Source organism: Aquila chrysaetos, chromosome 16 (assembly GCF_900496995.4).
Source record: "Aquila chrysaetos chrysaetos chromosome 16, bAquChr1.4, whole genome shotgun sequence".
NCBI lineage: Eukaryota > Metazoa > Chordata > Aves > Accipitriformes > Accipitridae > Aquila > Aquila chrysaetos.
Window position 1 is genome coordinate 14,428,547 of NC_044019.1, and position 16,595 is coordinate 14,445,141.

Genomic DNA, 16,595 nt, shown 5'->3' on the forward strand with positions numbered 1-16,595 from the left:
GACCATGACTTGTAACCAGCTAACTGGCTCTCCACCAGTCCTCACACAATGGTAGAAACAATTCTATTCAATTCCACTCCAGTAGTGCTTCACTGAAGCTACAGATCAAGAGAAATGGATCTATGGGATACCTACTGCCTTAAAAAACAGTGGGGGATGGTGCAAGCCCAGAGAAAGCGATACTACCAGAGCACTCCAAGTCACAAGACAAAAGGAAGGCTTCTTGTTAAGCTGCAAATTGTCTCTCATAAAAAGACCAGATGGCACTAAGTTGGCACAGATGGCATGAAGTTGTTTAGGGTAAATTGCAGTCTAAGTTAAATCTGGACAAATACTTCAATTCTGTTTTTAATCATTCCATTGTTAATGGAGTTAATTGCATGGTCACTTGGGAATAAGCCCTTTGCACTGAATTCAAAGGTAAAAAATGGCCCTAGGGAAATAAGCAAGAACTTCCACTAGCCACTTCCACCAAGTAACTTTCTAAGTCTTCCCAAAGTTAAATTAATAATGTAACAAACAAAAATGCAAATTTTTTTTTTTTTTTTGGCTCTCCAAGTGTAACATGGCATGTTTCCAAAGGTCTAAGGCACCCTGTCTCTCTTGGGAGCTGACACAGGGTACTGCTGGAGGAACATCAGAGGCGGCAAGAGCTGTGAGCACCCCAGCACCTCCGTGCTAGCTCCAACATGGCCAGAATGGAGCAGGGAAATGGTTGTGGATCAGGAGCGTTGATACCCAACTTAGGACACGCGTTGGCAAAATGAAGCTTGGTGTAGAGAGCAGAATATTCAAGCTCCACAAAGGCATGGACAGGTTACGCCCAGGGCATCTTGTCTTTGAGCACAACTAGCATGCACTACCTACTGGTGGCATAGCTTCCACTCAAGGTAAAAGAAGGCAATAATGGAGTTTGCCACCAATTATTCAGTCATGCATGAAGTGGAGCATCTGAAAAATGTTGCTGCATTCTGGAAACACACTGCTCTTATTTGATATTGCTGTATAAGCACCAAACTATTTTGTTTTAAAAGCCATGGTAAATTTATGAATGAAACTGTGCAAGAGGGATTTAATAAGAGATCCATAGCAAGTGTTCAGTGGTCTGGACGTTGCCTGCCACCAGGGTAGCATGAAATCATTTGATAATTAGACCATGGCCACGCAGGATTAACATACCATAAAAATATAGGGCTGCATTATTTTTATTTATATAACAGATGGATGTTTAAAAAGGTCGTGCATTTTTAATGAATGCAACGTCACGCCAGTGTTGACAGAAGATTTAGGAGTGCTACAATACGGCCAAATCTAAACCCCAAAAACGCTAACTTCCCTTCCCCCCTTCTCCTCCAGTCATGGAGCCAAGAAACAAATGTGCAATAGTGCTGTGAATTTCATTCCAGAGATCAGCTTAAGTACTGTATTTATAGGGCAGTAGGTTATATTTTCTTTCATTTCATGCCTATTGTACAAAATTACAAGACTCCCATTACTAGAGCTACCTGAAGGCCCCATACTCCTTCTTTAGCCCCACAACACATGGATAAGATAGAAGAGCAACTACTACTAAAAAAATATGGTAAACTGCTAAAACTGTATTTTTTAAGCAGAACAGTATTTGCAAAATTTTCCTTTAAGTACGGGTTTGCAGAGTATTTCTTCTTAAAAAAAACCAAAAAAACAGGAGAGAGACCTGGTAATGAAATACCAGTTCCTGATACTGTAACATCACAGAAATTGCATCCTTGCATTAACTGTGATCTACAACTCTTTATTTTGGTGGGCAGCCCAAAGCTTCACAGCCAAGCTGTAACAGGTAACGAACTTTGTGGCCCTGTGCAGCCGCTATGTCTCCATCACTGCCTTCAGACAAGGCGAAACTGCAGCCCTGAGAGAGCATGGACACATCCACATCCGAAATAATTCACAGAGCCAGAAACCTTCATCAAAAATCCCACAGGCATTTGCTAGGGAAAACAGCAGCAGTCTTCAGCCCTTGCCTTTTTGGCTTGCTCTGACCCTCTCCTGGCATCACCAGCAAAACGCACAGGCAGTGGGGTCTGGAGACACGTGGCAAACCTATATTGATACTACACCAAGGGCTGCACTCAAGCCCATTGCTATCAACATAACCACAGAATACATCATTTTAACTCCATTATCAAGAGAGGGTTTTTTTTTTCCCCTCCCCTCTAATACTGAAACTCACAATAGGCCCTTTAGGTACTGATTCCCACTTTCCCCTGAAAAACAACTTCATGAGAATTGGGCTTGCCAGTCCAATTTGAAGAGATAAAATTCTAAAAGTTTTCCTCAAAAATCTCATCCCTCATGTCCTTTCTCCCCCTCTTCCAGAGGGGAAGAGAAAAGGATGAGGGACAGGATCGAAAATGCTGATATTCCAATAAAATACTTGAAAATAAGAAGGTTGCCAGAAAACTGCTTTTAACATTTTAGGGATTTTAACTAAAAGTGAAGGGGTTTTTCCACTTAAAGTTATACCAAGCAGATACAATAAGGATTTATTTGTTTTTTAAGCCAGCCCTTTTGTCAGGCCCCAGTTTTCTTCTAAAAAGTTTTCATCTGGAGAACTTGGAGTTCCAGGAAAATACATAAGCAGGAGTGCAATATGAACTCATCCTCCATTCTCCACAAGGTTGGTCCTGCCCCAGGTGGTACTACTGCAATCCTGTCAGACTGCCAGTGGAAAAATGCTTTTAAACAACCGCTATTTTAAACAATAACACTGGAAGAGGCCAAGGGGATTTCCAGGTGTGGAGCCTGAAAAAAGTAGAGGTGAGGGGAAACTATTTACCAAACTGAGCATAAACACTGCATCAGCAAAATCTGCTTCCAGTGCGCTCTAGCTGCGTGCATACAACATGGCCTTAAAGAGGGTTATGGTGAACCCGCATGTAACAATAAATGGTACCAACAGACAGGGCCTATTCCTCTCCCATAAACTGAAAACCACCGAACTGTGAAGCCATGTGTTTCCTCACAGCATCCAATTGGCCTGTGCAATTAATTGCAAGCAAATAATCATTGAAAGTTTTTTTTATGATTCATAAGAGATGGGGGACTTTGCTATTAGTGTTGGACAGCCTGTCGGTATATTTGCCTAAAAATGCCAGTTTTGCACGCAAAATTCTAAATCGCCTTTTTTATTCTGAAAACACTAATCTAAAACTTCCCCCTTCTTGCAGTTTCCTCAGGAGCAAGAGGTTGGAAACGGAATGCTGGGCTATACAAGCTACAATTCCAATACAAAATGATCTTCATGTGCTACTGACTGTGTTATCTAGTATCTAATCACTCCAGCAATATTTAACAAGAACACTTGGCTTTAGTGATTAGTTGTCATACAGCTAACTTTTGCCACTTGTGGAAATAGCTTTGCTTGGGCAGGGTGGGGTTCTTTGAGGAGGAAAAAAAAAAAAAAAAAGGAAATATAGCAGCTATCTTCTACAGATAGGAAGTAGAGGACCACATTATTAGTGACGCTCCTGTTTTACAATCAAAGGACACCACCCTGCATACAGCCAGGTTAGAGATCAGGCCTATTAGGCACCTTGATGCCCTCGTCTCAGAAGGTCCTTCTCTGCTTTTCCCCCTATTTAGTAAAATAAAACATCAATGTGGAGCTCAACATGGAATATGGTCCAGAAAAGACAGTTGGGGGATTAAGAACAGAGATCAAGAACAGGCATGCTCTCAACATTAGGCAATACTCCAGCTATTCCGCCTTTGATATTTCATGCTTAAGATCAGACTTCTGCATTATTAATCAAAAAGAAATTTTATTAAAGTGCTCTGCTATATTTTTTTTTCTTTCCAACCTTCTACTACACAAGGCACATATTGGACAAATCTCACATACTCAATTCATGAACTAATATCAGTCTTGAGAAAAACCAAACACCAAATCTGATGTTCCTTTCAAGTATATTAACTGAGGTCAGAATCTGCTCCTGGGCAATCGTATAAAAAAATCAAACAGTTGGGAAAGGCCTGTGTGTTTAAAAGCCTCTCTGCTGCCTTGAACTCAACTCCAGACACTCTAAAGAGCTAAAGCACAAAGATATTTCATAGGTGGGTATCATAACATTCTGAAGAACTGCATTACCTTAAAGATCTTGGAAGCCAAAAGCTTAGAAAGCAAGATCGCAAATCACCTGCAAGACTTGAGCCAACACTTACACAATAAAAGGTCTATAAAATAGAAGTACTTCAAAATTCACTCACCTTATAAATCTTTTCCCACTAATATAACACCTTGTCATGGCAATAAACGCATTGTATCTTCCCAAATTCAGTTGCGCTTTTCTATCTTGAAGAGTTGCCTGATGACAACGTCTTTCTTCAGCTCTAGAGATACAGGGATAGTTTAGCTGTCATACGAAATGAGTATACTTTAAGACATACAGGAAAAACTGTACAAGACACATTACATTCAGCTTCATGCAAATCAAATATTACCATTAATCACCTCATATGAGGAGGTCGGATAAGATGCAATATACACTATCAGACTAGCTGACTTTTGAGCCTGTTGACATATCTTTAACCATTAAGGGTGAATTTCATTCCAACTAATTTTAACAACCTAAAAACGAGGTGCCTAACCACATCTTGCTATCCAGGTTCTCTCTACAGTGAAAAGGAAAGATGATACATCTGGAGGATGATTCATCACATCTATCTTAGACACTTATTTTAGGATGGGATGAGTCACTCTCTGGATGCACCTCTCTTTCTTTGGTGATGGATGGAGCCTCGACACCCGAGTTAATTCGGATATCTGTTTTAAATGGCTAAAGTGAGTTGACATCATCAAAGCCTTGGTCAAAAGTCCATACAGAAAGCAGACCTGAGGGGATGGCTGTCTGTCAGGTGCTATTTCTAAAGAGGTTATATGTCTTCATCAAACTGAGAGGGGATTTTTCCAAAAAATCACCATCTGCATAGCAGCTGTTACTTCATTTTAATTATTCATGGCTAGCCAGTTGCACTGGGGAGAAAGATGATGGTGTGGGCAGAGATAAGAATGAGGACAACATTTTTTTAATTATTTTGGTCTGACTTCATGGACTGCATACTTGAGAGGCCATCTGAGGAGATGCAAGTTATTTAACTTGTGACTAATAGTTTGCATTAAGCTGCAGACCAACAGATGCCAATATTTCAGATTAATTTACCAAACCACCAGGCAGCACTATCGCTAATTAGAGGAAGAATTATTTGAGAGGCTGTTATCCCAAGACCAGATCATGTACTAATAACCAGACAGTGAGAGTTTTGATAGCGCAATTGATATTACTATATTTCTTTTTAAAGGCCTTTCTTAATGGCCAATACCCATCACACTGAGGGCTCCAGCTGCCAAATCATTTCTATTTTCCTGTGAATCGTGGCTGGCTAAGCTTGCTTGAGGTAACACAAGTAAAGTGTTTTTTTTAAAGGAGATAACAATGAGCAATCAGCACCATAACAAATTAGCAATGTTTCCGTACTCAAATTGCTAAATATTTTATTCAAAGATGGAAAACAATCCAGCATTGGGAAGATTTTTAAATCCTAGTTTTAACAAGATACAAGCCTATGATGTTTCTGTACCTACATTAAGAATCACTTTTGTGGAGAAACTCCACACGTGCAAACAAATGTAAGGAGAACGTGACCTTCGGGCGTGGAGTAAAGTTTCAGGACTTGTGAAGAGGCCTTGAAACAGGCCTCAGTTTCAAGAAGGTCAGGGTTTTACTCCCACAGCATTTTCATTCACATTAAACAAAAAAAGTTATTTACTGTGATGTTAGACATCAAGGAGAAAACTATTCCTGCCCACTTTTATCATATACCTATTCCCCCAACTCCCCGAATTACTCAGTCTCTCTACCTTCTGAAGAGAATTTTTCAAATCTGGTTTCTTTTATCCAGGATAAACAACTTTACAACACACTCAGCCCTGCAGAGCAGCAGTCACAAGATGTCTGCCAGAAGAGCACCAACAGCATTTGTTTAGATGAATCACCTAAGCACAATTTTTGAGTTTGATCTCAATTAATCAGCCTCTAGCAGTCCATTTCTACAGATAGCCTTGAAGGCAACAAAACCCCAAAAAACTAGAGGACATTAGTAGGTGTGTTTTCCCCTAGTGATCACCATAGTTTCAGATTTACAGAAGTGAGGCAGGTCTGCTTTCCACCCAAGAGCCACCTCTCCCAGCAGAGCCTGAAGAGCTCATTCAACATGGTTGTACGAGCACCAAGTGTTCCACCACCACCACCAGTATTTTTATTTATTTCTTTGCTGCTTTCACCACCCAGAAAACAGCTTTTACAGAGTAAAAGATTACCTTTACAAATCTCTCACAGCCACACTGAGATAGGCACAAGGGAAAGATTAAAGACCTCTACCAGAGCCTCTAAGGCCCCTCATTTTACAGCCCACAGACCCCATATCAACTGGCCATTCCTCTCTTCTAAAATAAGGAGCTAGTTCAGGGAAACAGCACTCACCACACACACTGTCTGTCTGTCTGTCTGTCCGTCCGTCCGTCCCCCCCCCCCCCCCCCCCCCCCGCCATGCTGCTTGTAGGCCCAGACACCCCACCCAGCACCAGCACCGCCACTTCTACCTTCATTGCCCCACAGAAACAGGCTTCAGCTGGTGCAAATTGGCTTTTTAGCTGGAGGGAGGGGAGGAGGCCTCTCCTTAACCCCTTCAGGCTTCCCCTCCGAGGGGCAGCAGGAGCACAGGTGTTTTCTCCTGCCCTATCCCTGTGCTTGTGTGGGAGCAAAGTCTCCCTGCTCCGGCCTTCGTGCTGGTTGCTGCTCCAGCAGTCACCCAGCTGAGGTGGCTCTCCAAAAGACTACCTAGAAGCTGCCAAATAGGCAGCTTTTTTGTTCTCTTGGGCTTCTAAAACCAGGTTTTTCTTTTCTTTTTTTTTTTTTCCTAGGAAGCACTCTTCTTCCACAAAATACTGCAAGAAATCTTCAGTGAAGGATCCAGTCATGGTTTTGTCTCTGAACCATGCACAGTGCGCTGCTGCAACAGGAGCAACCATAACAACAGAGCGTGTCATGGCAGCAATGCTTTTAGAAAGCTAGTTTCCCTCCAGTGACTAGTTTTATGTGCTGAATGCAGGATTTAACTTTTGCCACTATGAGAACTTACATAAAGGCTCTGGTATTCCATTAGCTCCAAGTGCACATATGCCTTTATGGGTAATAAAGACACAAACAAGGTTGCAATAGTAAAATGCATGGATTATAAAGAGCATAGCTTCAGTGCTGTACACCCTTTGTATTAGACCTATATAATCAAGCAAAAGACAACTTCCTAGTAATGAAGTAAAGCTGTATTGACTCAGATATTTTTACAGTCCAAGTGTCTCCCGCATGGGAGGGTCGGATGAAACCCACAGCTCATTGAGGTCCCTTTGGTTTCCAAAGATGTGGAAGTACAAATACGGCAAAATCTTTTTCCAGCTGAGCTGCTTTGTGCGAACACAGTGCAAGGTAAATACATTGTAAGGGCCCAGGTTTCTTTGACCTAACCACAGGCAGACAGGCTAAGCATCCGTGAAGGAATTTAACACAGAGGCAGAGATAAAAGTAGCTTCCCGTGTCAAGCCATAGGCAGTTTGGATCTTTCCCCTTGTTTCTCTCAGCATAAGCCTAATGTTTATAAAATCAGAAGTAGGGACTTAACACAATGTTTATTATTTTACTCCTGAAGTAGAAGCAGCAGCAGTGTTTAATTATGGTTACTGGATACACTACAGTCTGCTTTCTACTCTTACTGCCAGTACTAACTTTGCTCTTCAACCAAGAGCTGAAAGTTTGGATCTCGACTGGTTTTCAGAGTAACTGCCTCGTGTTGCTGGAAGCAATGAGTGCTTTGCCATTAGCTCAAGTGGCAAGAGGAGGGATCACACCGCAGCCGATGGAAACATGGCGGCTGGCCTAATTCCTGCTCTAATCCTGTCCCTCATGGTGGTAGCTGGCACTTCACAGCAAATGCATCTTGCTTGAGAGCAAAAGAAACAGCTCTTCTTATTAATTCCTACCCTCTAGGATAGCATCTGCCAGCTGGTACTCAGGGAGGGTTAACTTCACCTTTGCAAATGCCAAAGCTTGAATTTTAGGCTTCAAGGACTTACGTCTGCTTAATGTCTTGTAAACAGCTTTTTTTTTCTGCTCCTCAATCCATGGTTTTCCAAAGGATGCACTCCTCCCAGACTCTGTGCTTTCTCATGATTTAGAAGATGTCTTTGAACAAGGAACATGTCTTACTAAATGGGTAGGGACTGCACATATCACAGTTAGATCTTAACGACTTTTCTGGCCCTAAGTACTGAAGGGTAATCATCACTACACAACAACTGTATTATAACAAAATGTCTACACTTAATCAAAACACAGTCTACTCATTGCAGTCAATCCTGAGGGCCAGTTTAGGAAAAAGCTGTGAAAAGGAAATGTGCAGAAATTTACCCTTCTTTTTTCCTGTTTTTCCAGAACAAACAGCCTCTCTGACAGTGTCAGAAATTTGTTGTTATACTTTGATGAGCAACAGTTTTCCAATTTCTGTTTTGAATAAAATGACATAATTGAATTTTGCATTTCTAAGGATGAAAGTAAACTCTGATAGAATCAAAAAGATGCAGATTTTCAAAAACCCATATGCAGGTCTTCCTTGATTTAGTATTAGATCATTAGTACTAGTGATAGCAGCAAACACTAAAATTAACCATGTGCACTGCTGAAAAACAAATTAGTAAACACCGTGTTGAATCACAACAGTAAGCTGCTTTAACAATGACAGCAAAATTATTTGTAACAAAATTCCTGTTGTTTATTAGATATTGTAAGAATGAAATATACAGTATACAAAATTAATATAAAAAATGTTCACGACTGATTTTAACAACACATTTTTCTTTGGATTAACTGCAGACAAGCAGCTTTTTAAGAAGTTATGGTGAAATCTATTTTCTATTATAGGATCTCAAGCGTATCACTATCTGCTATCTACAATTTTAATCTACAAAATGAAAGCTACCGAATGTTTGCTGAATCTTGGTGGCATTTGTTGGAAAATAATAGAACAGCCACATTATCTTAGAGGAGAAAAAAAATTAATTCATTACAACAAAATGTTAACTGTTCAAGTTCATAAGCAAAACTGCTTTTGAAATTTCAAACCTTAAAATGGTACATTTTCAATATCAAACACTTGCCATAAGAAGTTACATTCTACTACACTGATGACAAAGATTTTCAACTTTGTTTTTCCTTTAGACAGATACATATACATTTTCTTTTGCCTAATGAATTTTCACATCTTTAAAATTAGTGTTAAACAAAGTTCATTCTCCTAAAGAAACAGCTGAAGTATGGTGCATTTCATAAGCTGAATGTTTTAATTTAAGGTGTATCTATATAAAGGAATGTAAAATGGTTTTCATTTGTTAAATCTGTGTATTTTCTGTTTATGTCATCTTGTTTAGCAGAAAGATGAACGAACTACTAATGACTAATCTAGATAGCCTAAAAACAGTCTATCTGTTCCATACATTACATGTTTGCCATAATGCTTATCACTACAATATAAAATACACTAGAAAAACTGAAATTATTACCAGGGAGTATTACATACAGTTATCAGTACTGACAGTTTCCCTGATTAAAAAAAAAAAAAAACAAAAACCACCTTTAATTGAATTTTTCATACATGCTCTACTTTGCAATAGGAATATGATTTAAAGTGAAAATTCTTCTCATGTTGTCCAAAAAATTTTTCTTAATAGACACTGAATATATTTGCACAATTGCAATGCATTCAAAATAGAGAACTGCTGCCAGATAAGCCAGTCAATGATTGAAAACAGGAATGGGTGCATGGCAAAGAGTGGTCCAGCCTTCCAGAACAAAATAGATGGTGTTCTTTCTCTTGAGGGGTCTCTAATGTAAATCACTTCACCTTTTAAGTTGGCACATATCACAAGAACTCTGAAAACAATCCCTGTGAATGAACATGAAGACAAATCACAATACAAACGATGCAAAGCCATTCTTCAGATATTTAGAAGAGTCCAAAAACATTTTTGTCCTTTTATCTTTTAGCATTAAACTGGTAAAATGCAGTGGATTGGGTACTGTATTTTTAATAGATAAACAATTCAAATTATCTTAAGCTGGGAACAGCTGGGCTTGCCATTTTCTTTCCTTTTATGCTCTTTTTAAGACCATTGGCAAGAACAATCTGTAGGCTCTTGGATTGAATAGCTGACCCAGGTTGAATTACTGGTGCAATACAATTGCACAGTTCGTCTCTGTAGTCTGAGCTCCCTGCAGCATTTGCAGAATCTTGCATATGTGTTGATGTTGTAGTTGTAAATGCTTGCAGACGGGCACTTTCCATCACATGAAACAATGTTCACCTGGTAACAAACATGAAGAATAATCAGCAAATTGAAGCAGCTAGGAAATAAAGTTAGGAGTTCCAAGGGGAATCATTACTAATGATACCAAAACTGTAATAAAGACTGTAACAGAAACAGTCAAATAAACCGGTAATTTTTTCAAGTTTTATAGTCAGGATTTGCATTTCTGTTCAATGAGACACTGAAACTAAATTTTCTGGCTGCTCAACAGTTTACTCTACAAAACGTACTCTCAGAGTCATTTTAGAGGTTACAGCTGTTTCACTATACTCTTTTATTACAGCTTTTCCAGGCGCTCTTACACATCTCACATGAAACGTCTGTCTACACCCTTGCTGCTGCTCACACTGCCTTACTGTCCAACAGAACATGGTTGGTGTCCTCCTACAGTAAATCCTTCGGCAGACACACAAATAGTGCCTCATTCTTCCTACACATTTCACAGTATGCTCACACTGCCATCTAAAAAAAACCCTTCAGGATCCAAGATTCCTTCCTTCATAAAGTTGGCATTTACTTTCCCTAGACAGACAGAAAATTAAACACATCTGCAGCCGTTTTAACTGTAGTATATCACAGGCAAGATTCTGTTATATCAATTTGCATATAATAATTGCATTATAGGTTGAACTGAGACCTTGGATTTGCACTAAATCAACATGCACCTAAATGCATACAAAAGCAGAAGTCCCATCCCCCTTTTTCTTATTATTTGAGGAGATGATTGCTGAGAATGCAGGGAAACATTAAAACAGCTCTATGAAACATAGAAACCTGACTCTGTGAGAGAGATGCAGGCAATAGCCTTGTGGAATTTGTGTTCCCTTTCTTCCTTCTTTTTCTTTCTTTTTTTTCTTTTTTTCCTCTTCTATTAAAAATAAATTGTGATAGTTATTTACTTACTGGTGTGTTACTCCTGCAGTCATTCTTGCGGATAGTCATCCTAACAGTCACCTTTTTACAGAATTTTCCATCTTCCTTACCTGCAAAATGGGCATTGATTGAAAAATATCAGCTCAAAATTCTAAACATTTCAGAGACAAGAGCATTCCTGAACATTTTATGGGGTCAAGAGACACAAGGAACAAAACACCCAATACATCACTGCACATACCAAACTTTGGCAAAATGATATTAGCTATACATTGTATCATTTTTAAAACTATTCTATTTCATGCATTAATCTGTGTCCTTGTAACTTCAATAATAATTATAAAAGGTTCATTCTTCACTCAGAAGTCTTTTATTTAAGAGTAAGTCCACTGTCTTTCAAAAAATTTTGTAAAATTGATCATCCACTCCTGCGAGAAGGCTTGTCAATAATGCATAAAATGCATTTTCTATGAAATAACTGTAACAAACTTTCATAGCAGCAATTGCATTCCAGTGGCATAAACAAAGTTTAAAATGAACACTTAACAGCAGAACCTGGTGAAGAAAATTTCTGTATGTTTTTATTAAATAAGAAAAAGAACACCAGTCAACAAATGAATTTTTTAATTTACATTTTCATTGGCATTATTTCCACAATTTTTCTCAAAGAAGTAGGTACGAAGTATATGGATGAATAAAGAAGATAAAATGAAATCATGAAATGAAATGAAGAGTTAATTCAAGAAGGGAATCCTGAACGTTTGAAGAAAAGCAAAGTAGTTCAGTAAAAAGTTCAGTTGTTAGAGATCAGAAGGCACAGTATCTTCTTACGATGATCCTCTCCGTGCTGAAGAAACCACATCACATTGCAGATCTGTAAGAGAAATTAATAGTCCATTCCATTATAATAGCTTCCACAGTTTCACAGCAGATTTTACACACCATGATACAGTCCCACATGACCCTCCACTTACAGAGCTGCATTTTCTTTCAGCCAAGAAATCCAAAGATGTTGACAAAAGGTGAATACTGTTAGCTCCAGAAAAGCAAGGGCAATGAAAGACTCACTGGTTTGAACAATACCTAGTACTGAACTGTGACAGAGGTTTATTATATCTTGATGTGCGATGTCCAGTTCCCTGCTCTAATCACTGTCAAACCAGGTTAATACTGCTTCTCAAAGAGAAGTACTTTTTGTGGTGGTTTTGTTTTGTTTGTTTTTTTTTTTTTTAAACATAAAAGTCTGCTACTGTTTCTAGACATAGCAGAGGTTTCTGAAATGTGAAAGAAAGGACAGCAGTGAATCTTCTTGGAAGCAAATAAAAATCTACAATCAGAAATGGCTGGCTACTGCTCGACTATCATTGAATTATATTTGCTTAGGGAAAAAGTAAACTAAGAAATGAAGAAAAAAATAAATTGTTTTTGAAAATAAAGAACTCACCATTATTTCATGTTTCTCATAGTCCTATTCATGACTTTTCTTCTTTTATATTATACATGGTGTGTAGGATGGAAAATTCAGTGCAGCTGTGGCTATGAATTCATCCAAGCTATAGTGAAAGTATATCATATCTCAAAGAAATAAATATATAATGTATTTCCATGCATGTACTTTAATGTCCAGTGGCTTTTAATGAGCTCTACAACAAAATATACTTTTCCACGAACAACCTTACAAAACATGTGAGCTTCTTATACATGTCATGTTATGATGAGATTCTTTTTCAGTCTGTATGGTTGAAAATCCTTGCTTACGTTTTGAGTTGACTCATAACACCTTTGTCTTAAAGTAGTGTCAATATGAAAGAGTAACATAGATTTCAGTGTAGTACTCCTAGTGTCACAAGTGTAATTTAAGAAAGGATGTATCACTCAGTGACGTACAAAATTACAGTCAACATAATTTCTCCTACAGAAATAGAGAGATGTTTTTACAAAATAAATGCCAAAACAATTGCATTCATACCATGTGACAATTCAAATAATTATCACGCTCTACTAAAAAGAGCAAAGATAATCTCAATTTTCATGGAATAAACATAGACTTGCTATTTTCAGTACACTGTCCTAACTATGGATGGGAAAGAAATGACCTGCTTCTACTGTGTATGCCACTGGAAGCAAAACTGTATGATACATCATCTGCAAAAATGTTGTTTTAAATTTTTTACAATGTTTAACAAGCAAAGCCATTAGTCTCTATGTTCTACAGCACTGTAAACATAATGGAATTAGCTTTCATTTTTAAACACAGCAATTTTACACATGCAGCAAGCTAAAGACTATGCAAGTGCATACTACCAACAGTACATTGTTGGCTAACAACAATGCACTGCCCACACAGTGCAAAATGAAAAACAAAACCAAAATGTGAGCCACTCTGAACCATGAGCAGTTATACTACACTGCAGCTTTTGGCATAATTGGGTAATGTGAGGCCTGATGCTCCTGTCAGGGAGTACATTGTTGGAAATCAACAATGATGCTGTTTGGGTTGGTCCTACTTATTTCCAGGAAAATGTACCTGTGTTACAGCTAGCATAGGCTGTAGGAGTGACTGGGCTAACAGGGAATGGGAGGAACACTGACACTGAAGAACCTGGTAAGAATATTGCATATTGAACACAGTACATGTTACAAAGGATCCCCTACCAGTATGAAACATTCTAGAGTTATTAGATTTTGGCATATTTGAGAAAAGAATTCAACCTTAAAATGTCTGTATATTACATGATCACAGAATGGCTGAGGTTGGAAGGGACCTCTGGAGGTCATCTAGTCCTACCTCCCTGCTCAAGCAGGGATCACTGTGCCAGCAGCTCAGGACCGTGTCCAGGTATTACTTGCATTGCTAAGCCTAATGTCAAAACCAGGAAGCATCTGATCTATGCTGGTATAACTAAAACAATCTGGTACCCCAAATTTAAGTTGTCCTTTGGGGCTACAAGCAAGCAATAGTATAATTTCCTCAGAGCAGAGTTTGTAAAAACTGTCTAGGTTTTGATGGAACTCCTGGCACTTAATTTTCAAATACCACTTAAAAGTGAAAGCAAAAATCACAATGGTTTCTAATGGTAAAGTACATCAAAAGAAAACAACCTGATAACCCTTCTCATAAAATGATTCACACAATTACAATTGACTAACAGTTCTCATGGCAGATTTGTTTGGAGTCAGAAGTAACTACACGATTCATAGAGGTACTATGTTGTCTATAAAAAAGTGTGAAATCAAAACTATTAATCTACTTGTAAATGCATGTCAGAAGTCACTGGATTTTTCAAGGGTTTAATTTTACTTTGTGATGCACCCCCCAGTTTAATAACTTTACTTTTGCCTTAATTATTTAAGACTGTGGTTATGATTTTTCTCTAAGTATAGTAGCAGGATCTTCTGTCTTGCTGAAAAGTAGCTTAATGGATTTTTAACGGTCTTAAATTGTTTGTTCAAAAGCTGGCTTATATGGCTGCTAAGGCATTGAAGGGTAATGTCAGATAATCAAAAACTAATCTCAAAGAGCCTATGGAGAATTGTCTGCAGAACTAGGACAAACGCAGGTCCATCAGAGTGAAAAAACATGAAGAGAGATTACCATTCCCTTACAGTGATCAGGAGCAGAAAAAAAGTGGGTAAATCTTACAGTTTCAATAACCTTTGTACAACAAAATGCAATACATCAGGAATAACACCAAAAGGTACCTCCCAGTTGGTGACACATATCCCACTGCAGTAACTGTGCATGTGGTACCGTATCTGGCAGTCATGATTGTTCAAGTCCCATCCCACACAGCAGGAAATACCTGCATTTTTCTCCAGCTCTCTCCCACACTTTATCTCCTACTATCTTTAGCTTTTAGGTCACTATTCCAGCCACTTATACAAATGAAGTGAGATTTTTGCACCTTTTAGAAGATAATCTGATACTTTCCAGTATAAAATCTCTTTTTCAATTGCCTTTAACATTGTCAACTTCAAGTATCTGACCTTAGATTCTTCAGGTTAGGTGTCTGTCTCAGGCTAATTTCTTCATAAAATCAGCCAAAATGTTCCAGCTATATACCAGTGTGTTAAGAAAAAATGTACTTTGGTCTTGATTTATATTAAGAATTAGCATATTTAGAACGTATTCTGCAGAGAATTATTTTATTTACTTTATTTAAATAAATTATTTATTTTTTCCAGAGAACCTTTATTAGCTCTCATAGATGTCAAAACATATCTTGGTAATCAAGTAAGGGGGATTTTTTAATTGTAAGTTCTTTTAAAAGGTATTGCCTGAAAGCTTCTGAACTATGTCTATTAATGGAACCTAAGACTATATTACAATCCATTAATTACTTACAGCATTAACTTACAAACTGCATAGATCAATCTTCATTTTTACCAAGTATGAAGATATGAATGCATGTTTTAAGGTGCCTTCCAAAACACAGAACCTTTTATTATACTAAATGCAGTAACTAATATTTTGAGGAGTTTTACATGAGAACTACAAAATACTCAAGGTAGCAATTTTAGTGACTTGGCCAGCCACAGTCACTATCAGTAGAGGAAGCCCTTCAATGTTAAACTACTTTCTTCTGATTTAACTCCACTAGTTTCACTGGTATTCACATGAGTAAAACTGGGAAAAGCACAGCCTTTGAGATCAGTGAATGAAGCTTTCATGCAGGAAAGAATCAACCTTATTTCTAAGGTAACAACAAATCAGTCAGGCTTGTGAGGCAGGAAGTGTCATTAATCACTTACACGTTTTGCAGCATCCTTCTAAGAATGGTACAACATAGCCTCCAACCTGACCAAGACAGAAATGAAGAAAAAAAAAAAACTTGAATTCTTCAAACATTTATTCCCATATATCTATACTATTAGAAATATCTTCCAGATAAAGCTCTGCAACATTATTCAGGCAAATGCAGCACTCTGGTGAGTGGATGAAGGTTTGGCTGTAAATGATCTAACTTGACTGTTATAACACAAGTGAATATTAAGTGGTTGTCACTGAATGCCACTATACATCACCAGCTATCAAAATGCCACATTTGGAGAGGAAATGTGGCATTAAGTCTGCTTCCATCCTCTGTTACTTAGAGTAAACCTCTGACTTCTTGTAGAGGCCATACTGACAATCACAAAAAACTGATTCTGAAATCAAAGCAGGAAGAAATCTCATTTATATGAGAAGCCACTCATTCCCCATAGTGGAGAGTCATGGCTGTCTTCAGTGCTGTAGCATGAAGCACTCTCCAGAGTACTGCGGGAAGAA

The 16,595-nt window shown here is 38.3% G+C and overlaps 1 protein-coding gene and 1 long non-coding RNA gene across 6 annotated transcripts in view; both read right to left on the reverse strand.

The window, feature by feature from the left end:
- LOC115351707 overlaps positions 1-4,660 on the reverse strand; it is a 55,670-nt gene extending 51,010 nt beyond the window's left edge. For all 3 annotated transcript variants that reach the window (XR_003926872.1, XR_003926870.1, XR_003926871.1), the window contains exons 1-2: positions 4,483-4,660; positions 4,249-4,371 (exon numbers count right to left, since the gene is read on the reverse strand). This is a non-coding gene — a long non-coding RNA (uncharacterized LOC115351707). The remainder of the gene's footprint in view (positions 1-4,248; positions 4,372-4,482) is intronic.
- A 4,643-nt stretch (positions 4,661-9,303) lies between these two features.
- Positions 9,304-16,595, reverse strand: part of OTOG (otogelin) — a 110,958-nt gene continuing 103,666 nt past the window's right edge. For 2 of the 3 annotated variants that reach the window (XM_030038771.1, XM_030038774.1), the window contains 4 exons: positions 16,079-16,124; positions 13,854-13,928; positions 11,357-11,436; positions 9,304-10,450 (listed from right to left, as the gene is read on the reverse strand). In XM_030038771.1, coding sequence (XP_029894631.1) covers positions 10,250-10,450; positions 11,357-11,436; positions 13,854-13,928; positions 16,079-16,124 — 402 coding nt within the window. In that variant the 3' untranslated portion in view covers positions 9,304-10,249. The remainder of the gene's footprint in view (positions 10,451-11,356; positions 11,437-13,853; positions 13,929-16,078; positions 16,125-16,595) is intronic. The other variant, XM_030038772.1, reaches the window with a different exon arrangement.